A 25,448-nucleotide genomic window follows, 5' to 3' on the forward strand; every position below is an offset into this window, starting at 1 on the left:
GCCAATTGCAACTTGGTGTGCCTTTTTCAGATGCATTCTCATCAGGCCAAAAAAGTAATGCTCTGAAACATGAAGTAAATGAGTCAGAAAATTAAACAGGGCTAATCTAATGCATGCTTTTGGAAATGATTTCAAAATTGATTTTTTTCCCTTTTTTTTTTTGGGATTTTTTGGATGAGAAAGCATGAAGAAGCCTAGTCCTCAAAATTCTTTTTGGATGATATTTTCTTTTCATTGTTGGATATCGTCATTGGACTGGTTTGGTGTACCCCATAATGTCCTCAAAACAAAACTTGTAATTTTATTGAAATTCATCAATCAATTACATTTATGGAAAAATGCAACACTCAATCACCAAAAAAAGAAACTAAAAACATCTTTTAGAAAGCAATAAAAATTCCCACGCAAGGGAATGTGCAAATGAACATGCCCCTAATTAAATAAGGGAAGCAAACTACTTAGGACCATGAATCATGTGTGCTTGAGTTCTTCATCCTCCTTGATCTTGTGATGCAAATTCTCCAGGTCATAGATTATTCCTTTTAGATATGTCACTAGTCTCTTCATAGTGGCATCAAATTCAGCTACTTCAGGAAAATAGGACAGTTCGAAAGTCTTCTTGGCTCTCTTCTTTGAGTCATAGTTTCTCACTGAAGATAGAGTACCTATGTCATCACGGCCCTTTTGCTTGACGAGACAAGCCACAGTAGCAGACAATCCATTGACTTGACTTTGGAGGTACGCAATTCGTTTGTTTATATTGACAATGATACGGTCCAGCACCTCATTTTGATCCGCCATTTTAGCTCTCGGCCGTGTACGGATGGGTGAGCGAGATCGTTCCATAATCACCTAAAGGAAATAAACGGGAACATGTAAGCATGAGGTGTAAATGGAGAGTCAATCCATGACAATGATCTGATCGATTTTTTTTTTTTTTTTCATTTTATTTATTTATTCATGAAAAGTCTATGCAAGAAGGGAATTTCCTAAAAAATGGATATTCTAGTAAAACCAAATTTTCTAGACATGACGTAAAAACAAATTCTCCAAAGTTTTTTTTTTTTTTTTCAAATGCATCATTCCCTAGCAATTTCATTTCCAATTGACAAATGAATCAAATCAATGATTGACCTAGATTGTCATGGACCGACCCAAAAGTACGACAAAATAAATTGCATGGTATAGGGATAAAAGACTTACTTTACCCAATAAAATCAATGACAATCACATAGACATGCACATGAGGTGTGAGGCTCGATTTCTACTCTAAATGGCTCAACAAAGTGGAGATAAGAGGATGATCTGACCGTTGCAGTCTCGCATTAACGTGTCAAGTCCTCCTAACTCCGGCTCAATCGAATGAAATGCCCAATAATCACACAGTCTCGTGGATATGGACAAACACATAAGACATCATGAAAGAAATTTCGGGGAAGAAAAGGTCAACCTCCATATAGCGGTCTCGCTTTGGAGGAAGTATCATTCTCAACACCATTCTAGAAATCCTATCGCAGCCCAAGTCCGACCACAGGTTGTGTATGCAAAAGTGAAGTGCTAAAAGCAATAAACCATGCACAACAGTTTAAATTCAAACAACACTTCTAAATCTGGGAAAAATAAATTTATTCATCCCCACTCCTTCCTGCAAGACAAGGATTAGCAACGACTACTCCCCTTATACCTCCCATCTACAAGAACAATTAATACCTTAGAAATGTTAAGGACGTACCTGATGTCCTCGCTGCCAAACAAAAACATTTTTAAGAGAAAAAGAAAAATTGGTCTAAGTACACTAAGTGTTTTAACGGGCCAATTCCATAAAAAAAAAAACACGAACTTTAGGTGTTGTCCCAAATCTGGCCCAAACTTTATTTTGTCTTAAAAAAAAGCATGAACTTTAGGGGTTGTCCCAAATCTAGCCCGAACTTTATTTTGTCTATAAAAAAAAGCACGAACTTTAGGTATTGTCCTAAATCTGGCCCAAATTTTATTTGAGACAAAATAAAGTAATTCTATTATAAATATGCTTCACATCTCTATTTGACTACAAAATGCACATGCTTTTAATATCTCGCTTTAAGGCAATGTAATCTTTTGCTTTCAACCGAGCTTCTGACATTGTAAACAGTTTGCCAATTGTTAATTGATCTAATGGCCCTAGCTATGTGCCTCACCCCCGGAACTGAAGCTATTGAATTATTTTTCCCATGAGAATCATTTGTAAAGTTCACCTCATTGGAGGGCAAACTTAAATTTAACACTTCCTCCAAACACTCGAATGCAGCATCGTTTTGCTGTGTTGGATATTATTGCTGACGTGGAAATGCCATGTTAGATGACTGTAGAATGAGGGTTAACAGATGGCCAGATTTGGGACATAACTGAAAATTTGTGTTTTTTTTTCAGACAAAATAAATTTCCAAAAATTTGGGATAACACCTAAAGTTTTTTTTTTTTTTTTTTTTTTTTTGGTAAAGGTAAGTATAATAAGAAAAGCTTAATCTGGATGTACAAAAAAATTGGCGCCAAACAACCACTCAAAGAGACGACAAGTCAGGATGAGAGGAGGGGTGCCGATGCAAAAGAAAAAAACACCTGAAGAAAAAAACAGGGAGAACGACAGATAACACCTAAAGTTCGTGCTTTTTTCTGAGACAAAATAAAGTTCAGGCCAGATTTGGGACAGCACCTAAAGTTCATGTTTTTTTATGGAATTAGCTCGTGTTTTAACACAAGTCCCCAGCGGAGTCGCCAAGCTGTCGCGACCTAATTTTTCGGTGCACTACCTAAAACTAGGTTAATGGACTACTAAGTCTTTAACTTAGCTCGGGCTCTCCCAAGCCCATACCAATTCGTGACTTAAGGTTCACGTTTGTTTTTTAACATGCAAGAGGTTCTTAACTAGGAGTCGCCACTAATCGGTTTATGGTAGGTCGATTAGACAGTTAAGTAAAATAAATGGAGATTTATTTTACTTCTACGAACTAGAGACTAAGGGTACGGGGACTTGGTTACACTAGAATTTTCTAATGCCCTTTCGGTACCATTTCTTTTAATTTTCAAAATATTTTTGCAGGCAGCTTGGATTTATTTTGACCTAAATCACTATTATGCAAAAATGTGATCACACAGATGCTCAAGCATTCAATAAATAAATTGCATCACAGTAAACAATTTTTTTTGGGTTTTCTTGAAAATTAGAATTTTTTTATAAAAATGCATTTTTTAACTAAATGACTTAATCTTATTAATATGCAAATTCTAATTAAATTGGTCTATTATGCAAACTAGTTATTATGCACCTCATGAGCTAACTTCACTAATGAACAAATTCTGATTAAATGATTCTATTATGCAAACTAGTTAACATGCACCTAGTATTTTTGCATTTTTTTTATTGAAATTTAGAATTTATGAAAACCCTAATTAATCTATCTAAAAAGGGATAATTTTCTAATTTATTCTAGGGATTAATTTGACTTAAAACCTATCCTATCTTAGAAAACTATTTTTGAAAAATGAGATAATTATAATGTGCAAACATTATCTAAAAAATTAAGTTAGGTCCAACCCTAACTTATTCTAAAAATGCAACCCTAAAAATGTAATCCTAAGAAAATTCTAATTTACTAAACCTACATGTCTGATTTACTAAACCTATATGCTCATGCAGAATTTTGATTTTTGATTTTTTTAGTTTTTTTTTAAAAGATAAGTAATTATTAAATAAATATTAAATCTAAGCTATTAACAAAATAAAGGATTAAAATAATCGAAAAAATAACCTGTTGTCTTACAGGTCAAATTAACGATTATCCTAACCCTAATTATCACGACAAAGAGATCAAAATAATTAAAAATCTGATTTGAAGTCTTACGGATTAAATTAATAATTATAATGATTTAACAATTAAAATTCTACCAAAAATGCCAAAAAATTAATGTAATTAAAAAAATGATCCGACGTTTTACGGATCAAATTAATACTCACAATAATTTGGACAAAATCCCTAAAGATAATGAAAATCACATTCCTGTACAATAATATTGAAAATAAAAAATAAACTAAAATAGCATGAAATAAATAAAAAAAATACAAATAACAAAAGCCACCTAAATGGGGACTTGGAAAGAGGGAGCAATGGCGCCGATCAGTGAGGGGCGGAGCACGGCGGAGGGCAGGTGGGACGCAGCGGCGTCGAGCTCCGGCGGCGGGGAAGCGAACGAGGGGAGGTGGTGCAGTGGCGCGGCGTCGGCGAGGATCTCGAGAGGCGAGTGAGTCGCGAGCTGTGGCAGCGGTGCGGCAGAGAATGAGGGCGTTGGGGCGTCGCGGACTGCTGGGCAGCGACGGCGTCGGGGCGCTCGAGCAGTGAGATTGAGACAGCAGCGGTCGAGCGGTGAGGGCCTCAGGCGTTGGGTCGCGGGCTATTGAGCGACGATGGCATCGGGCGGAGACGAGCAGCAGTCACCGGTGACGCGGTCGTCGAGCGAGATCGTCGCGGCGAGCTTCGCGATTTGCTGCAAGGTGGGCTGATGCAGGGGCTAATCTGCTGGTGTCGTTGCGTGTGGATTTCGGTTGGCGAGGGCTGAGGTGTGATCGGAGTGGCGTCTTCACGGCGCTGGTGCAGAGGCGGCGGCGATGGAGCGTCGAGCAGCGGGCGGGTCGCGGGCCTGCGGTGGTTGGCGGATGCGCGGTGGAAGGAGGTCGGCAGGGACTTGGCGAGGAAGAAGAACAGTGGCTCTGTTCTTCTTCTTTTTTTTTTTAATTGACCTCCCCTGTCCCCTCATGACCTTCTCTCTCTGCGGTCCCTCTGCATTTCTGGCTTCTGTGCTAACCTTTTTTCAGAAGGTGAAAAGAAGTCTCCATAAAGAAAAGAAATTCTCTCTCTCTCTCTTTCCGAATTTGCTCCTTCTTGCACGAATTTTTTTTCACGAATTCTTTCTCTCCATTTTTTTTTTTTTTTTTGAATTCGCCCCCCCTCAAGAACGGACGGAAAAGCCCCCTTTTATACTGATTCGAAAACCCCAATTCATGGTAATTTTCAAGCTTCATTTATTTGTTGCCTTAATCATAGTCTGTAAATTGGAGCAAAATCTTGCAATCGGTTTGATTTTTCCTCGAATGTTTTGATTCCTTCCATTTTATCAAACTCCTTGCTTTATATATTCACCTGACTTCTCTGATCGAGAATTTGCTTCCACATTTACTGCGATTTGAATATTCGTCGGAGTAAAAATGGCTAATCAAAATTTCCATATTCCATTCATAATCAAATCAGACTAATCCTCCCCTTATTTTCCTTTTATTCATTTTATTTGTTCTGATGCATTTTTTTTAGGGGTTAAAATTAACCTCTAATTTTTATGTAAAAAAATCAATGACTAGATCACCAAAATTTAGGTGTCAACACATGTCAAATCACATCTATCACCGAAGGCGGTGATAGATTTAGCCGATTGACTTGTATGTTACTAATTTTCATATTTAAAAAAACAAAAAAAGATATGGCAAAAGGAAATCAATATAATAAATTGATATTAAATATAGGACAAAATAGAGATTCAATCAAAATACATCGTGAGTTGTCTTCGACCTTTTTCCATTGCAGGAAACTCATCCATCTTCAGCTAGTGAGTCATTTTAATTCCTTTTGTGATTATTTTCTTCAAAAATGGCTAAAACTAGTTACTATATCGATATTTATCTTTTACTTAATATTTATAAAACTTAATTTTGATCTTGAGCACTTCATGCAAATTATACATCATCCTATAATTTATTAGAAAAAAAAGTTGCATTGTCTTCTCTTTTAAGCCACCATGTTATCTTTTAGCAACTAATCACTTCAAACATACTTAAAATTATATTTGGGAGTATTTTACAAAAAGAAAATGAAGAGAGATAATTGCAACGGGATTAGCCATTGTTTATAAAAGTTGCTCGGCCATTCAAGGAGCCCAGAATCCATTGAGGAAATTGGGCTTCCCTCTATTATGAGGGATCTCTATTAAGTATTCCTATAAAGGACCAAATTTCAAAAAAGCCCTAACTTTAGGTCCAATCTCAATTGTTTCTCGAATTTTTGTTTACTAAAAAGAAATTTCCCACTTTTACTCTAGTTCCAAATTTGTCCAAAATTTCTTAATAGTGGGACGGTAATGTAGATGCAAAGACTTAACCAAAAGAGTTGTTTGAACCCTTTATATTATTTCTAACCTCTCCAGTATAGTCACTATTCTATAACACCTCAAATTTTATGAACTACGATTCACCGGCTGATAGCACCTTGAATCGTAGGTTTTCCCAAATCCTAGGTTTAGGTAATCCACAATAGACAAACACGATCATAAACTTAAAACACCAAATTAGAGTTGCTACTAATCAATTTGAATTAGGTCAATTGGACATCCAAATGCATGTGAAAAGGAAATTGGTGTTTGAAAATCTACAAATTTTAAGTTGGGGACTCAATGACGTGTCGGATGGATTCACATCCCACAGTGATCTTTTAATTCAGTTTAAATTATATTAGAGGGACTAAAAATGATAAAAATGGCAATTATGATTTTCTGTGAAAAAAAAAATAGAGGGACTATTGTTTGATTATCCTAACTAACAAATTTGTGAAAAAAAGAGTAATGGCCTGATCTTTCCTCCGACAAACCGACATCACCATTGAGAGAGAAAATCGAACTTTCTGTCGGTGAATATTCTTTTTTTTTTTCACCAGAAAAGGACAATAGAGCTAATCAGTCACTTTCAATCTTTCTGGAATGCCAAAAAGAAGGATGTAGTGGAAGCATGCTCAAGCTCAATCTTATTTTATTCAACTAATGTCACCGGAAAGGCAACTTTGATAATACATGATTCTCTAAACAGATTACTGATCTGTTCTTGGTATTCATGATGACATAATCCGCTTGATGAGGATGAGAAATCAAACTAGATCTTTATGAGACCGTCTTGAATCATCTGCTTGAGATTCCAGGCATCGTACTTGCACCTATAAGACCAATACGCCCACCCAAAAGTGGCACGCCCGTAAACATCTTGCTGAGCCTTGGCAAACTTTCCCGAATCCTCCTTTGTTGCCCCGTCGAAGGCCAATGCTGAGGTCCATTCCCCTGCAAAAACCAATTTAGCTCGCAAATGTCATGACATGTATGTGCTCTAGCGCACGCGTCATCTGTACCTGTATGCTCTATATTAAACATGCTCCTGTTGCTTTCTAAACAAATGGTAGGACTCACCAACAAAGCTCAAGGGGCCGTTTGCCGGGGTTACTTTGCTCAGATCGGAAGCTCTATCGTTATAGATGTAGTCAATGTTCTGCTGCAGATTCCACTGTTGAAACATCGAATTATAGAGGTTGTAGTAATGCACGTCGATGATGACTCGGCTCAAGCCTCTCGCGAACTGAAGGAGCTCTTGCGGGTTGACTTGTCCCAACCGGTTGGACATGATGACATAAGCATTCGGAGTGTGACTCCTCACAGCCTCGTAACCTAACCGGTAGTATTTAGTAAGATCCTCGAACTTGACATCCGGAGCTTGAGGCTCGTTCATCAGCTCGATCGCAACCAATGCTGGGTGGTGGCCATATCTATTTGACAATCATAAGGGAGAATGCTATGAAACATCTGATTATAAGATCTAGCATACTAAATATCAATACCAATGGTTGCGATTCATTAGCAATACTAAAGAGATATATGTCATGAGGGATTTGTTTAAATTGAGAACTCATATGCCAGACCTTGCTGCTAGGAAGTCTATAACTTTCACGGTCTCCTCAATGTGAGAGTCACCCCATTCCAGAAATCCATCTCTCGATGCGCTATGAAATTGGCCGTTTTGAGATCCCGGAGCAGCATGGAGATCAACTATTACCTTCATACCATGCTTCCTGCAAAAAGAAAAATTCAATTGTTCAAGGTTAGACTCACAAGATTCTTGTAACTTCAATGGACCGACTTAAGCAAAGACTGGCTTCCTATAAAGATCCTCCACCGCACACTTTCTGTTGGAGTTATTCAACTAAGATGTAAAAGTATCGAAAGTCGCTTACACTGCCCATGTAAATGCGTTGTCCAGTGCATTCAGCGAGCCTCCCACAAAAGGCGCTGGCGGCGTCGGATCATACGCAATCCACCATCCTACTGGAATCCTCACAGCAGTTAGACTATTGGCCGCCATAAATTCAAAGTCCTGCTCGGTAATGTAATTGTTCCAATGATCCTGCAAAGCAAATTTGTTCAGAGATTACTGATCTACTTAGTCACTGTATTACCATTTCGTGCTTACTTTGCCACTAATTAATTAGGGATTACCCGTAGGAGTGTTGGGGCAGCACTGGGGCCATATCCATTTGTTATTTGGTATTCACCTTGTAAACCGCCGACAATGTTCATTTCAAAGATCGATGGGTCATTGTCATCCCAACTCGAGCCTCCAGTATAATCTGCCGTCACTTCCGTCGGCGACTTTGCCTGATCATCCATACTATATTAGAGAAAATCACATAAATCAATGTGATTGTATCCAATTAATAACCGGGGAATATGGGGACTCTATCGATTATCTTTGATCAGGAATTTTGAATGATGGAATGGAAATGCTTTTGTAATCCAACAGTTCCTTTCGATTAAGAGTAAAGTAATGTCGTTGCGGATATGACTGTTCCTTTCATTTTATGAGGCCTTGCCGTTGCAAAAAAATGTGTTTATGGTTTATAGAGGACGTAAGTTTACTCGTCGTATTGCGTGGAGTGTCGCTGTTGTTTTTCAAGCAAACAAGGGGTGCTCATCACGTCCTCTCAGCGTCAAGAAAGTGCGGAAAGCGCCCATGTAAGACGTCACAGAACAGTAGTTCTCAACGCGAGTGCCATGCGACGTCACAGAACAGTAGATCTCAACACAAGTGCCATGCGGCGTTTCATACAAACACCATTGAACTGATGCATGCCAGTTTCTTACGTTTATCAAAGTCTACTTGGGTCTTGATCTTATATTAACGTGATGGGTGCAATAAATTAACAACAGATAGCTTCGTGTAATTTCTTCCGTGTAACTGGCAATGCAGACAAGAACTTTCTATGGTGCTGCGCTATCCTGCACAACAATCTGCACAACAACGTAGTCCTACGAAATTTGGACGGTCAGAGTGAAGAGATTATTGTCAACGATTTGATGACAAATCACCACCGACCGTCAAATCGAAAACCACTCACTGTCAACCACTGTATGGGTTAGAACGAAATAGTCGTGAAACCCTCTATGACACCGAAGATCAGTCATGTACACCATAATACCATAGTAACTGCAGAAGTCATAGAAGCTGGAACAGGGGAATTACCTGGAGAAACATCCCATTAGATGCTTGAAATCGAACTCGATTGGGATTGTCCGGTTTCCTGATAATGTCAAAAGTCTCTGAGGCGCTCGGGTTACTGGAAACAGCGACAACCGTTATTCCTTGTCCTTGCAATCCGACAAATTGCTTGTTGAAAACTCTGAGGTTGAATTTTTTGTCGGAAATTCTCCACAGCTGCACCATAAGAAGTGAGCGAAAATTATGTTGGATGGCATGTGAATCTTTTGAGCTTGTCTAAAGACGATTGTCAATTTTGTGAGACAGAAAGCCACACCCTGAAAGTTTCCCAGCCAGAGGCCTGATCGCGATTGGCGACAAGGGTGGCTCCGCCGCCGTTTTCAGCACTCAGGAATTTCCCGACCTTTGTTGACTTGAACTGCACTTGAGTCCCATCCTACCATTGAAACATAAGCAGGAAAATGGGATTTGGTTCATCTCATTGAAAGAGTGAAGTGATATTTTTATAGACCAAACAAATAACAGTGTATATGCACATACTGGGTGGGGGAAACAGAGTTCATATATGCAGGTCGAACCAAGTTCATATTTGTATGTCAGAAATCTGGCAAAATGATGGAAAGAAATGTTTCATTAGAAACAAGTTCTGGGACATTTGGCATCTTAATTTGAGAAAAGTGTACAACTGTCATGTTAAAATCATGTGCTAGTACATATAGACATATGCCAAACATGATCGTTTTGTAACTGTATCATTCTCAAATGTCTTAGACATTAAGCTGTATCTAGTGCAGGCATATGTCATATTGGACCTGATTAGAAACTTTGTGATCATCTGACAATACTTATCACGAAACTATGATAAAAAAGCATGCTACAGAAAGTATAATAACAATCTATAGAGCATTACCCGATAGCTCTTTTTATCTTTAAGAGCTTACCAAGAGCTGTCCATTGAGTCCATCGAACCGAGAAGGCATCATCCACCCCTCGGTGACAAGCCAATTTCCGAGGTTTACAGCCTTGAGGGGCAAGTTGAACTCCGCGGTCTGGGCGAGGATCGAGGGACAGAACACCCAGAGAGAACAAAGGAGCAGGTATGAATGGTGATAACAGGGCGCCATTTCTGGCTCGCTTCTTTTCTGTGACATTAAACGAGAGGGAGGGCCAACACATTTATAGACTAAAAGTCTTATGGGTTAGAATAATGGTTTTGTGTTGACTTGACCCATTTGAGTGGAGATCCGTGATTGATGACTATTGTGCAAAAACTCACTCTACACGCTAAGATAAAGAATATTGCATTTGGTCTTAAGACTATGGAGATTAGACCATTTGGACCGTTGATGACATGAGCTCCAAGATGGAACTCGCATGATTAATATTTCAGATGATATATAGCCAGATGTTTTGTAAATCGTGGAATATCTTCTTTCTCTTTTTTAATCCAAAACACAAGTGCGACTCCCTACTACCTAGAACTCCATGCCTACAAGGCTCATCAAACTATTGACTCCAAACTTTGAACCTATGCAAGTACCTTGGTTTAGAATAGTTTACACAAAGTTTAAGTTTCCTCCAATTCCTCCATCGAAAATCTCTCAACACCCCATTGGAAATCTCTCAAGAATCAAGTACCCAATGGTTTTCAAGTCTATAATTTAGATAAATAGAAAAGAAAAGGAGAAAAAACTGCATATGAGGATAAAGGATGAGGATCATGGACTGTTATTGCATGAGCTCAGTACATATGACCTAAAGCACATGGACTGTCAAATCATATGAAACTCACGTGGAATCCACCTCATCTAACGATGCATTTGAATTGGGTTCGCATGCACCAAACCATGCTTGAACTTTTCATTCATCATACGTGGTCGTGGGCCTCTTGCATTAAATGAGGCTAGCACACCCTATAAAGCTATGCCATAAAGTATTCAATGCCTTTTTAGTACCGCAGCACGATGGACCATATGGTTAAGACAGGATATGCACTATAGCCCACTTCTCTTGCAAGAAACCATTGAAACTTGTTGGATCCTTTATTGCTCCGAGGCCGGTTGAATGGGTCGTGGGCCTCTTGCATTAAATGAGGCTAGCATGCCCTATAAAGCTATGCCATAAAGTATTCAATGCCTTTTTAGTACCGCAGCACGATGGACCATATGGTTAAGACAGGATATGCACTATAGCCCACTTCTCTTGCAAGAAACCATTGAAACTTGTTGGATCCTTTATTGCTCCGAGGCCGGTTGAATGGGTCAAAGGCGTGTGGTCAAAGGCGTGTGTTCCTTCAAGAGCATCATTCGACCATTTCCCTTAATCAAAGGCATCATTACGTGCCGTGGGGGATAGGAGGGTCGGTGCGTGAGTGTTGATGCAAGAAGTCCATAGCCATCCATTTTGTTCTAGTCTTTGCTTGGAGGATCGTTTTGTGGTTAGTGATTGTTGGATATATTGTTAATATAGTCCAAAAATAATATGTTCACATACAAGCCCAATAGGTAAAAGCATAATTATTTGGGTCCATACGGGCCAGAGCTCAATAACTTGTATATAAAAACTTTAGGATTTCCTTACGTTGGAGGTAACACTGTTGAGCGTTCCAAACTTGACGTCTCTTGGTGTAATACTTCAAGCAACCGCTTTTTCTCTCTAAAATCCATAACCTCCAACAATCTTGAAGTATTATGTTCGTGTGTCGGATTTGAGCGAGAAAGGTGCCTTCTTGAAGATTTTGTCAAAATGAACTCACTGGTGTAATTTACTTTCGATTTCAACGGTGATATTGGCCGAAATATGAGTTTGAAGATTCGGGTGACCGAAATCTTTGATTCAAAAACCCAAAAATTATAGCCAATTTTAGAGGGTGAAACCACTTGGCTTTGTTCTACTCGTCGATATGAACATTTTGAGTGGTCCTCACATCAATCGGAGGTCAGACGGAGAAGTTATGGCACTCGGAAGTTTCCATATGAATTTCTAATGAATTTCGGCGACGAAGTTTCCAGCGAATTTCGGCAACGGAAATTTCCAGCGAGTTTTGATGACAAGGGCAATACATCTTAAGGTATTTTGGCACTCCGGATCTATTTTTGGGGTTTGTTTTGGCAAATTTCATCTGTACAGAGCTGTTTGATAAAGGTTAAGGGAGTTATTCGACTTTGTGGCTCTGAGGACTCCAAGGTGCACTCTTTCTAACACTTTGCTTTGATTAAAATGACAAAGCGTATTCCTATGATATTATAAAGTTGCAATCATTTGATATTACTGAATTTCATGGCTAGAAATTACATGTTATATTTGGCATGAAAGAATGTGACATATTCTATACTGTATTAAGTGATTTTGTATTTACCACTGAAGATATAGATCAATATCAATGGAACAAAGATGAGGATTTTTGTATAGATTACTTATTGAACTCTCTAAATCCTAATCTAGTTATGACTTATAGTGAGTACAAGATGACGAAAGGGATATGGGATCACTTGAACGCTCAGTTCCAAAAACAAGAGGGGCTCTCTAAAACTCTCATAGCGGAGAAATTCTTTGACTTTAAATTCACTATGAATTCAATCATTACCTCTTAGTTAGTTGAATTTGAGAATATGAGGAGCAAGCTGCAAGATTATAATTCTAATATGTCCGATAATCTCTTTGTTGATCTTATGTTAAGCAAACTACTAACTGAATGGAGTTCTTTCAAGACTGAAATGCACAGACTAAAGGTACAGATGGGACTGGATGAATTAAAGAGGTATATTCACATTGAGAATCAAAATATTATTAAGAAGAGTTTGGAACAAGTAGGACAATAAAAGTCAGTTGCCAACTTGGTTTCACACTCCAATAAACCTTAGAAAAAGTCCAAGTCACCAAAAGGCGAATCCTCTTTACAGTTAGAGGCCAAAAAGACTATCTTTAAAAGGAAGAAGAATGACAAGTGCCACAACTGTGGAAAGTGGGGTCACTAGATAACAAAGTGTAAGTTACTAAAGAAACAAAGAATGACACACCACAAAATGAGGCCAATATGCTAATTAGAGAATCTGAGCCTTGAGCCTTCATTGAAATGATGAAGAATGGAAAAGCCAGCGTCTCTTCTGAGTGATAGTTGGACAGTGGCGCTACTTGTCATGCTACAAATGACAAGAATTTACTCACTGAGGTCATAGAAGTTAAAGACATTATAGAAAATTGCAATAGTGGTGAGGCAAAGGTAACTCATGCTGAAACTACAAATTTGGTGCTTTCTTCAGGTAAGTTACTAACTCTGAAACATGTTAGAGTAGTACCTTTACTTAAAAAGAATTTGATATCTATGAGTTTACTTGATAAAGCTGTTATGTCTTTTTCAACTGTGGATGGTAGAGTAACTTTATCTGTTAACTCATATTATTTCGGTTGTGCATTCATGGTTAATGGTATGTATAGGTTGAGTTTAAATACTGATAGTATAAACCATGTGAATTATATTTTGATTGATCCAAAGTTGTTACACAATAGACTTGGACACGTGAATTACAGGAAAATGCAACATCTAACTAAAACTCACAACATTCCATTAGATACTTTTATTCGATTTAACAAATGTGAAGTGTGTGCACAAGCTAAAATTACTAGAAAACCCTTTAAGTTGGTTTCTAAAAGCACACTTCTTGAGCTAATACATTCTGACATTTGTGACTTTAGAAATTACATTACTAGAGGTAGTCGGAAGTATCTAATAACATTCATAGACGATTTTTCTAGATATTGTCATGTCTATTTGTTGAAATCAAAAGATGAGGCTTTTGAAAAATTTAAGATTTTCAAGTCTAAAGTAGAAAATCAACTCAACTTGAAAATTAAGAGGTTTATGAGTGATAGAAGAGGAGAATATACTATGTCAAGTTTAAGGAATTTTATGTTTCAGAAGGTATAATACTTGAAACCACCACTCCTTATTCACCCAAATCAAATGGTGTTGCGGAACGTAAGAATATAACGTTAACTAAAATGTTAAATTCTATGTTACTTACAACTGACATGCCTTCCTCTTACTGGGGAGAAGTAGTTCTAATTGCTAATCACATCTTGAACAGGTTGCCGCACTCTAAGTTTTCTATGATACCTTATGAGATATGACATAAGTGCCTTGTATATATGATACTCTTAAGACTTTGGGTTGTATTGCTTATGTAAGCATACCGGATCCTAAGAAACCTAAGGTGGGATCTAGAACAATTACTTGTATATATCTAGGTAGTGCGGAAGATAGTGCTACAAATAGGTTTTTAGATCTATCTACTAACACAGTGATAGAATCTAGAGATGCAGTGTTCTTCGAAAACAAGTTTCTCAGGGATCAAGGCTTGAATGTTTCTGAATCTACAAATATGATCTTAGAATCTCCTGTAGAATTTGAGACAAGCCCTTCTGACACTAACTCCACACAGCTAGCTGTTAAACAATTTCTAGTTAGAATATCTACAAGGGAGAGAGTTCCCAAAAATTTTGGTGAGGGCTTTCTTAGTTATCATCTTGAGGATGATCCATTCTCCTATCGGGAAGCAATGAGATCCAGGAAATCTCTACTATGGGTAGAAGCCATAGATGATGACATTAGCTATTTACTACAGAACCACACTTGGCAGCTAATAAATTTGCCAAAAGGGGCTAAAGCGATAGGCTGTAAATGGGTGTTGAAGAAGGGCACGTTTGGTAACGATTCTGTTCCCGGGAGTAGATTCTAATCAGAAACGATTTTGTTTTATTCTGTTCCTGGAAATAGATTTTAAACATTTTAAGCCGTTTGGTAACTGTAAAAAATTTCTGATTCTGGAATAAAATTGCGTTTGGTACCGTGCTCATTGATTATGTTCCAAATTAATTTCTTTTAATTTTTAAATAATTTTTATACTTTTTTCCTTTTTTTCTTTTTTTTTTTTTTTTTTTTTTTCCTATTATTCTTCTTCTTTTTGAGGCCGGTCCCCCGGATCGGCGACCGCCATATGAGGGCCGACGACCTCACCAAAGCAAGGTTGGCCCTCGGCGAGGCCAGCCCTCGTCGGGCGAGCCTCACCGGCAGCTAGGTGAGGCTCACCCAGCCTTGCCCAAGCTAGCCTGGCAACGCCTACTTGGCCACTGCCAGGGCTGGGTGAGGCCCGCCTAGCCATCGATGGAGTTGAGCGTCGCGAGGCTTGCACAACCCCAGCGAGGCCTCGCCGGGGCTGGGTGAGGCCTGCATGGCCATTGCCGAGCTCGCCGGACCTCGCTCTGGCCTGGTGAGCCTCCGGCAAGCTCGCTGGATTGGTTGTCGGCGACCGGCAGCGGCGGATGGCGGCGGACAGCGACTGACAGTGGCAGATGGTGGTGAACAACAACCGCGCGATTGAAGAAGAAGAAAAGAGAAGAAGAAAATAGTTGGTTTTGATTCTTTTTTCTGATTCTGGAACAAGAATCACATTTATTTTTTATTCTTGATTTTACTCCCAATCTGATTCCTAGACGATTTTGGGCCTAAACTGATTTTGGGAACAAAAAATCATAATTTGGCCATATTTGGATGGTTACCAAACAGTGCCGAAGAAACTAAATAGTGATGGATCAATAGTCAGATACAAAGCACGTTTAGTAGCTAAAGGCTATAAACAACAGAGTGGAATAGACTATTTTGATATCTATTCATCTGTGTGTCATTTATCAACTTTAAAAATTCTTCTTACTTTAGCATCTATTGAACACTTTGTAGTGTATCAAATGGATGTAAAAACAATTTTCTTAAATGGAGAGTTAAATGAGAAAATTTATATGGAACAACCGGAAGGATATGTTATGAAAGGTCTTGAGAATAAAGTTTGTAAACAAGCACCCAAGATGTGGCATCTTAAATTTGACAAAGTAGTAAAGAGTTATGGCTTTCAGTCTAGTTATTCAGATAAATGCATTGACCATCGTTCTATGTCAAATAAGATAGTTATCATTTGCTTGTACGTTGATGACTTGTTAATTCTTGGTTCCAATCATTCTATAGTGAGTGACGTGAAAGTTACTTTAGCTAAAAAATTTGACATGAAAGATCTTGGTATTGCTAATACAATTCTTGGTATGAAAGTAAGTTTTAAACAGCAAGTCATCTCCCTTAGCCAGACTCATTATATTGAGCAGCTACTATCTACTTGGGGATACGATAAGTGTAAACCGAGTGAGACACCGTGTGATTATAATAATAGATTGAGTCATAATGAAGGGACCAGCATGGATAAGTTAAACTACTCGAAACTGCTTGTAATCTCATGTATGCTATGAGTTGCAATAGACCTGACATAGCCTTTACAATTGGTATGTTGAGTCGTTTTATTAGTAATTCTAGTAAAAAGCATTGTGATGCCTTCGATAGGCTAATGAGATACCTTAAAGGTACTAAAGATTATGCTCTCTATTATTCTGGTTATCCTCCAACTATGGATGGATATTATGATGCCTCATGGTACTCGGATATTGGAAATAGTAAGTCCACTAGTGGATATGTATTCACTTTGGGTGGAGCTGCTATTACTTGGAAATCCAAACAACAGACTTGTATTGCATTGTTGTCTATGGAATCAGAACTTTTTACTTTAGCCTTAGCCAGTGAAGAGGCATAGTGGATAAATAATCTGATTATGGATATTCCTTTGACTCGGCTAAAGATTAATTCTTTAAGCCTATTTTGTGATAATCGAGCAGCTGTCCAAGTCGTCAAGAATGCTCTCTTTAATTCAAAGCGAAGACATGTGAGACTGAGACATGGGTTGTTGAATTATCTGAGAGAACAAGGGGTTATCACCTTGATCGATGTGAGATCGAATGATAACATAGCCGATACTCTCACCAAAGGTATGCCTAAAGATCGATTATTCAAAACAGTGGGGGAAATGGGGTTAAAGACTATATAGGGAAGTCTTAACTACCATTCACTTACCTTCTAATTGTGTGTTTTGACTTATCGAATTTTTCTTTATTGGCTATAATGATAAGCACAGTTTATACGTTTCATCGATGCTCACAGTTGCTGACTAATTTGAAGATGGTGAGTTGTCTCATTCCAAACTTGATGAAGATGATTTTAACATAATTCAAATGTTCTATCGGGGAAACCTGTGTCATTCCAAACTTGATACAATTAAATTAGATTGGACTATCCTTTTGGTTAAATGATCTCATTCCAAACTTGATGTTAGATTATTTGACTTTAAGGAATCAGTAACTGTGACATTCCAAATTGAAACATAGAAACAATTGTTTACATAAGAAGCCTACTGGTCTTGTTCTTAATTGAAACTTGATATTACATAACTAGGTTATTGTAAGTGACTTAACTATTGGTCTTGTTCTTTGAAAGTAGACAATAATTATTCTTCTACAAATAAACTTAAATTGATGGCTCTTTGTAAATCATATTGTTTAGGTCTTGTTCATAATATATGAAACTGGATTGATGCTTATGAATATGATATTGTGATGCTTTATGACATCAATATATATTATTCTCTGTCTGATGGAATGGTGCTAAGCTTTTATTCAAATAATTGAATTCATGATAATATGAAATTCATTTTTGACATTCTACAGGGGATGGCAAAGATGGAGGAGAGCTTAATGAGTGGGATCATGACCAGGATGACCTACTTGATGAATGAATATATATCATTTAGAGTGTGTGGAGACTTGACAGTTTACCTACTATTGCCTATTTTGATGAAGTCCATTTACTTGAGACTTGCATTTTTCTATCTCTATTTTGAGAACATTATTTCTTATATTTGTAAGGCCTTGGACTATTTTGACTGGCTTACTTATACTTGACTAGTATGCATATGTTAGTTGTTAACTGAGTTTGAGATTTATTCTGGGTGTTGAGATTTGGATGAGTTTAGATTGAATCTAAAACTCATAATACTTATTTTGATTTGTTGATCTCATAACCGATTCATAATAAGGATGATTGAGTTTAATACTTTACCACTGAAAACTTTTTGACTGATTCGAGTTGATTGTCTTGGACTAAATGTGGATGATTCATGTTTGTCTAAACATTACGATGACCACCTTATTGGATTGTGCTGTATGGTGAACATAGGAGGAGATTGTTGGATATATTGTTAATATAGTCCAAAAATAATATGTTCGCATACAAACCCAATAGGTGAAAGCATGATTATTTGGGTCCATATGGGCCGGAGCCCAATAACTTGTATATAAAAAACTCTTGGGTTTCCCTACGTTGGAGATAATATTGTTAAGCATTCCAAACTTGACGTCTCTTGGTGTAATACTTCAAGCAACCGCTTCTTCTCTCTCAAACTCATAACCTCCAATAGCGATTTCTTAGAAGAGAACAGGAAAAAAGAAAAAAAAAATACAAGGAAGAATTGCTATTCCAAAGTTAAGAGTGGGCCAAAGAGAAAAGGAACAAGCACTCACCACATCGAGACGAGATTTTGAGGGTTCTAGGAAGAAGGCAAGGATTTAATAGAGCACTTGGAAGGAGAGAAAAGGAACAGGAACCCGCTACTTGCTAACGATGTGTGCCCATACGGGATGCCAGTTCCCATTCCAATTAGGATTGGACAATGCTTGTTTTTGCATTGTACTCGTATTGATTACAATGTCATCACAAGAATATTTCGGTACAATTGCTTTGGCGAGCGAATCAATTCGTTTGAGTTTTAAGTTAAGTCTGCCTTATTGAGTTTCGATTTCACTTTCTAAATTTGTGCTATGTTCATATTATTTTCTTGCGACGTGGTAGGGATTGCCACCATGGTTGTATGTTGGATTTTGACCATTTAGATTGTGTTGTGGGATAATGCACCAAAAGTCCTAAATCCAAAACATTCTAATTTAGGGTTAACACCACGAAAAACCTCAAACTAGTATACAAATGATAAATTCACCGAAAACTAATTTTTTTACCATAAAACAATTCAAAACTAGTGCACTTATGACAAATTTACTGCAAATCTACCAAAAACTTCAAATTGATACATTTGCAATAAATTTATCCTCCATTTATTTTCGTTAAATTGGATTAAGACCACAAAAACCCACAAACCGGTATAATTATGATAAACAGAAAATAAAACCCCAAAATGGTATACCTATTAGCTGTCACTTGTCATCCAACTTGGCAATTTGATGATAAAACTTAATGAAAACTAACAAAAGATAAATTTGTCACAAATATACTAATTTAGGGATTTTTGTAATAAAAAGAATTAGTTTGAGGTAAAATTATCATAGGTATGCTAATTTGGAGTTTTTTTTTTTTTTATAGTATTAACTCTTTAATTTATTCAATTAAGTCTTGGACCTTTTCTTTCAAAAGTATGATCAAAATATTTTGATGAATAATCATATGAAATTGCCTACATGTCACTACGAAATGACGGATAAGTATATTGCAAGCCCTAAAATTTGTCACAAAAATATAATCGAGTTCTAAAACTTTCAAAAAAATACAATTAAATCATAAATCTTGTCAGAAGTGCAATTGAGTCCTAAAATTTTTAAAAAGTATAATCAAATCCTCAAACTAATCAAATTGGTCCAATCAAAGTTATTTTGTTGATTGCACTTTTTAAAAATTTAAAGACTTGATCACACTTTCAAAATAAGTTTTAGGATATGATTGCACTTTTTGAAAGTTTAGGACTCAATTACACTTCCATGACAAGTTTTAGGATTTCCAGTGCACTTATCCCAAAATAACCTATATGACATTCTTAAATTTCACTTTTCAACATAAGTTTTAGCACCTGATTACATTTTTTAATAAATTTTTAGGAATTAATTGAACCAAATGAATATTTTAAGACTTAGTACCTTTTTAGACTTGATCGCAATCCTAATATAAGATTTAGAACTTGTTAACAAATTGTTGACACCTAAATTTTGATTAGGTTTTTTAATTAGACCTTAGTTTCTATATTTATCTATTTTTCGGATAATAAATAATAAAAACAACAACAAAATAGTTAAAAACGAAAGGAAACAAAATATTGGCAGCCCATCGGGGCTGGGTCTTCACGCCTAGCCCCCCTCCTTTTCTCTCCCCCCGCAAGGGCCCCTATGGCCCAACCTCCTCTCCTCCAGCTCGGCCCCCCTTTCTGCCCCTTGTCTTCTTCCCCATCTATCTTCTTCCCTAATTAAATAAGCAACAACGCCGGATTGGAAAAGGAGACGGTAGCGCGTGATGGAGTGGACGCGTCTTCAATGTGAGGTGGCCTAGCTAGAGCCACCTCGACGGATGGGACGTCAGTTTAGCCGGCGGAGGCCGTTCGGCGTGCGAGGACTGGCGGTTGAAGCTCCGTCAACCGGCCGCCCCCCTCGCCTATAAATAGGCCTCTCCCGATGACAGCAAAGGGCATGCCGAGAAGAATCGAGGACTGCAAGCTCTGAACCTCCCATTAAGAGACTTCAGGGGAGGCTCGAAGGCGAGCAGGCCGAGATCCAAGGTCGGTCAGAGAGGAGAGGGTCGGGTCTGAGTGTGAAGGAGCCGAGCAAGGTCAGTTAGAGGAGAGAGGGTCAGATCAGAGGCAAAGGCTTGCACCAAATCTTGACGCTGTCGAGCTACGTCGCTATCGCCGCCTTGACCAAGCTCTGCCGAAGCTCTAGCTGCCTCGAGCTATGCCTGACACCGTTGCCACGACCGACCCACCAACGTCATGCCAGATCTGGAAGCTGAGGGGACACCGTCACTGCTCCACTATCGTCACCTACACCTACAGCCTGCTATCACCACCACCATTTGCCACGTCGTCGTACCATTGCCGTAAATAGGTAACAATAGCCGCCCGTTACTGCTTGTCGCTCCGTCGCCGTCGCACCCCCTCTCTTGAACCCCATCCACCACAAAATCTAAGTCTTAGCGGGTTGGCATCGAAAAATTTTGGCATCGAAAGATTGGTCATATCAACAAGAAGCATATTGTCAAGATTTCCTCTAAGAAGCTTGTTGTAGACTACCCAATTTTGGTTTATCAAAAATCTGAATTATGCACACCTTGCGTTTTCAGTAAACAGGTTAGAAGTTCTTTTAAATCTATAAATCAAGTTTTTACTAATCGAGTTTTGCAACTTCTACATATAGACCTCTTTGGACCAACCAGAACTCAAAGTATTGGTAGAAAGAAATACTGCTTAGTAATCGTTGATGATTATTCTCATTTTACATGGGTATTCTTCATGGCAAGTAAATCTGAAGCATTTTCTTACTTCTCAAAATTCGTTAAGAAAGTTCATAATGAGAAAGGATATGCTATTACAAGCATACGAACATACCATGGAGGTGAGTTTGAAAATCAAGACCTTGTAAATTTCTGTGAAGAATTTGGTTTACAGCACGTTTTCTCATCACCATATACTCTATAGCAAAATGGGGTTGTGGAAATAAAGAATAGATCCTTGCCAGAAATGGCAAGAACACACTCTTAATTGAGAGTAATATATCATCTCGATTTTGGGCTGAAGCAGTTTCTACAGCTTGTTATATCATTAACAGAGTATTTTTTAGGCCTATTCTAGAGAAAACTCCTTATGAAGTGTTTAAAGGAAAGAAGCTAAATGTTTCTTATTTTCATGTGTTTGGTTGTAAGTGTTTTGTTTTGAAAAATGCAAATGATCAAACTAGTAAGTTTGAAGAAAAGTCAGATGAGGGAATTTTTCTCGGCTACTCAACATCAAGCAAAGCTTACAGAGTATTCAACAAAAAGACCCAGTTTGTTGAAGAGTCTATGAATGTCAAGTTTCAAGACTCTACACAGAATCAAATGGTAGAGACTCAACTTGAAGAGACTAAACCTACTCAAGATGTTCAAAGTCTACTTCCCCCGCAGAAGTTCAAACTTTTGAAATTCAACAACAGAAAGAACCAAAAGATTCAACTGAAGCAGAGGATGAGCAGACCCAAAAACCAACCAGTAACTGGAAGCATAAGTCAAGTTATCCTAAAGACCTCATCATTGGCAACATTGATGAAGGAATTCGTACCAGATCCAAAAGGCGAGAAGAGTCTAGTGCTCTGGCACTTGTTTCAGAGGTTGAACCCAAAAGTATAGAACAAGCCTTGGATGATGAAAGCTGGATTGAAGCTATGCAAGAAGAACTCATATAATTTAGCATCAATGATGTTTGGGAATTAATTCCTAAACCTGAAGGTAAATCTATTATTGGAACTAAATGGGTTTTCAAAAACAAAGTGCACAAGAAAGGAAAAGTGATCAGAAACAAAGCAAGACTTGTAGCCAAATGATATACACAAGAAGAAGTGATAGACTATGATGAGACCTACGCACCAGTAGTGAGGTTAGAAGCAATTAGATCATTACTTGTTTTTATTTACTATAAAAGTTTCAGGTTATTCCAAATGGATGTAAAAAGCACATTCCTAAATGGATTTATTCAAGAAAAAATCTATGTAGAACAACCACCTGGCTTTAAAGATCCAAGAAAGCCAAACTTAGTCTACAGACTAAAAAAGGCTCTGTATGGGCTGAAGCAAGCACCTCGAGCCTGATATGAAAGGTTAAGTAATTTATTAACTTAAAATGGATTTGTTAAAGGAAAAGTAGATACTACCTTGTTCATTAAAAGAGAATGTAAAGATTTTCTACTTGTTCAAATTTATGTTGATGACATTATTTTTGGATCACCTAATAAAAGTCTATGTAAGAAGTTTACTAGATGCATGCAGGATGAATTCGAAATGAGTATGATGGGCGAGCAAAATTTCTTTCTGGGATTACAAGTAAAACAATCAAAGGAATGAATTTTCATTCACCAAGAGAAGTATGCAAAAGATCTTATCAAGAAGTTTGGATTGGAAAACTGTAAAAAGATAGAGACATGTTGACACCTAAAATTTTGATTAGGTTATTAATTAGGCCTTAATTTAATTTATTTTTCCTTTTTTCAGATAATAAATAATAAATAACAAAAACAACAACAAAAAATAAATAATAACAAAAAAAAGAAGCAGCCCATCAGGGCTGGGCCTTCGCGCCTAGCCCCCTCTTCTTCTTCTTTTCCACGCAAGCCCAAGGCCCAGCCTTTTTTCCCACAAAGCCCAGCCCCCTTCTCTTCTCTTCTTCTTCTTCTTCTTCCTTCTTCCCTCTTCTTCCCCTCCGCCTCTGCAACTCACGCGTGCGAAGGACAACCTATGGCTGAGGAGTGTAGGCCGACGTCGGCCGGAAGAGACAGATCTCAAGCACCATCATGGGCTTCCTTCAATGCCGAGCACGCCTTGTTGAAGGAGCTCTAATGGGACGTCGGTTCAGCCGGCGGAGGCCGTTCAGCATGCGAAAACCAGCGGTCGAAGCTCCATCGACCGGCCGCCCCCTCGCCTATAAATAGGCTTCTCCTGACGATGGCAAAAGAGGGCAAACTCGGAGATCTTCCCTTGAGAGACTTCAGGGGAGGATCAAAGAGCGAGCACGCGAGAGATCATGTCGCGAAGCTCGAACGACCTCCCTCCGAGAGACTTCGGGGGAGGCCGGCGGCAAGCAAGCTCGAGGGGGAGAGATCCGAGCATGTGGAGGCTGAGTGAGAGAGGAATCCGAGGGAAAAGTGCCAGATTTGAGAAGCCGAGGGCCCACCATTGCTGTCGTCCCTCCTGACGCCATCGACTGCCCACGCCGAAACTCCAGTCAGCCGCTGTGTCGTCGTCACCCTTCGACGTTGTGCGCCGCTGCCATCCCATGCCCTCAGATCTGGAAAGCAGAAGACCAGATCTGAGGAGGATCCACTAGATCTGGCCACCGCGACACGCCGTCATCCACCGCCGTGCTGCCCCTTGTCGACGAGCCTCGGTTGAAATCCCTGAAGCCAGTGAGCATCTCTGACCCCCCCTCTCGTTTGTCACCTCGCTTCTGGGTTGGCAGCCAGAGCTCGTGGCTATTGAGCTCGCGGAAGCTCCAATTGCTGGTCGCGCTCTGTCCGCCGTGCCCCTCTGCGTCTCCACCCGTCACCGCCACCGTGCCGCCATGCCGCATCAACCTACAGCTGCTGTCCTCCATATCGTTGCCATCGTCGACGCCGATCTGCCATCCCAGCTCCTCCGTCAGCGTCGCGTACAAGCGAAAGAGGAAGGAGGCATCGCGTCGGGTCAGAAGCGGATCGCGGCCGGGTAGGGTTCCATGATCCGAGTCACAGCTGTGAACCGGGTCGAAGTCGAGCGGATCCGGGTTGGTGTCCGGGTAGGGTTTTCCCCGGGTCAGGCCTGCACACGTGGGCCGGGTTATGTTGGGCTAGAATTTTTGTGAAGTGGGCCAAAAAAAAATAGGTTTTGGGCTTTTACGCTTAAAAAAAGAAAAAAATGGGTTTTGCCTTCTGGGCGAACAGCCGGGTCGACCCAACCCGGATCGACCCGGTTCATTTTTATTATTTTAATATAAAATAATATTTTAAAAAATAAAACTAAAAATCAAAAAAATAATTTATTTTCCAGAAAAAAAAAATAAAAATATCCCATATTTTCCCAAAAAAGACCAAAAAATCAGAAAAAGCCAAAAAGACTTATATTTTCCAAAAAGATCAAAAATAAAAAAAATGCTTTTTATGTTAAAAAATGAGAAAAATATCTAAAAAAATGTTTTTTTTTCTCAAATGCGTGGAAAATCTCTCAAAAATCAAAAAAGCCTTAGGGTTTAAACAAGATTAGGTACCGAAAAGGCATTAGAGATTAACTAGTGTAATCAAGTCCCCGATTCTAATTTCTCTGGTTGCGCAGGAGCGAGTATTCCTCCCGATATTTCGCTTGGGTTTCTAATCGACCCACCCCAAACCGATTAGTGGTGACTTCGTTTTAAAATTGACTTACAGGTTAAAAAATTTGAACCATTAAGTCGCGAATTGGTGGACTTGGGAGAGTCCGGGCTTACTAAATTCAGCCGAGCTATTAGCCTCCCTTAGGTGCCCGTACCCAATTGCGGGCGCCGGAAAAAAAAAAAAAAAAAAAAAAAAAAAAAAAAAAAGAGGTCACGACAAGACACCTATGTCAAGTTCTTCAAAGCTGGATAAAGATGAAGAATGAAAGAATGTTGACCAAAAGCTATACAGGAGCATTATTGGATCACTTCTTTACCTTACTG

General features: G+C 38.7%; 1 protein-coding gene across 1 annotated transcript; it reads right to left on the reverse strand.

Moving 5' to 3' along the window:
• Positions 1-6,795: 6,795 nt before the first annotated feature.
• LOC104418353 (probable glucan 1,3-beta-glucosidase A) lies at positions 6,796-10,474 on the reverse strand. Its single transcript, XM_010029677.3, has 8 exons — positions 10,276-10,474; positions 9,651-9,770; positions 9,359-9,550; positions 8,335-8,493; positions 8,073-8,242; positions 7,761-7,910; positions 7,255-7,607; positions 6,796-7,128 (listed from the first exon to the last, which is right to left on the reverse strand). Exons 1-8 carry the CDS (start codon positions 10,456-10,458, stop codon positions 6,947-6,949), a joined length of 1,509 nt encoding a protein of 502 aa, XP_010027979.3. The 5' UTR covers positions 10,459-10,474; the 3' UTR covers positions 6,796-6,946.
• Positions 10,475-25,448: the final 14,974 nt, after the last annotated feature.

The sequence above is a fragment of the Eucalyptus grandis genome, chromosome 9 (genome assembly GCF_016545825.1).
Source record: "Eucalyptus grandis isolate ANBG69807.140 chromosome 9, ASM1654582v1, whole genome shotgun sequence".
NCBI classification, from domain to species: Eukaryota; Viridiplantae; Streptophyta; class Magnoliopsida; order Myrtales; family Myrtaceae; genus Eucalyptus; species Eucalyptus grandis.

Coding starts and splice junctions, on each gene's coding strand:
- LOC104418353 (XM_010029677.3), bottom strand. CDS start 10,458: ATGGCGCCCTGTTATCACCATTCATACCTGCTCCTTTGTTCTCTCTGG. Junction 7,911..8,072: donor AACGCATTTACATGGGCAGT/GTAAGCGACTTT, acceptor TTCTTTTTGCAG/GAAGCATGGTATGAAGGTAA. Junction 7,129..7,254: donor CGGCCCCTTGAGCTTTGTTG/GTGAGTCCTACC, acceptor TGGTTTTTGCAG/GGGAATGGACCTCAGCATTG.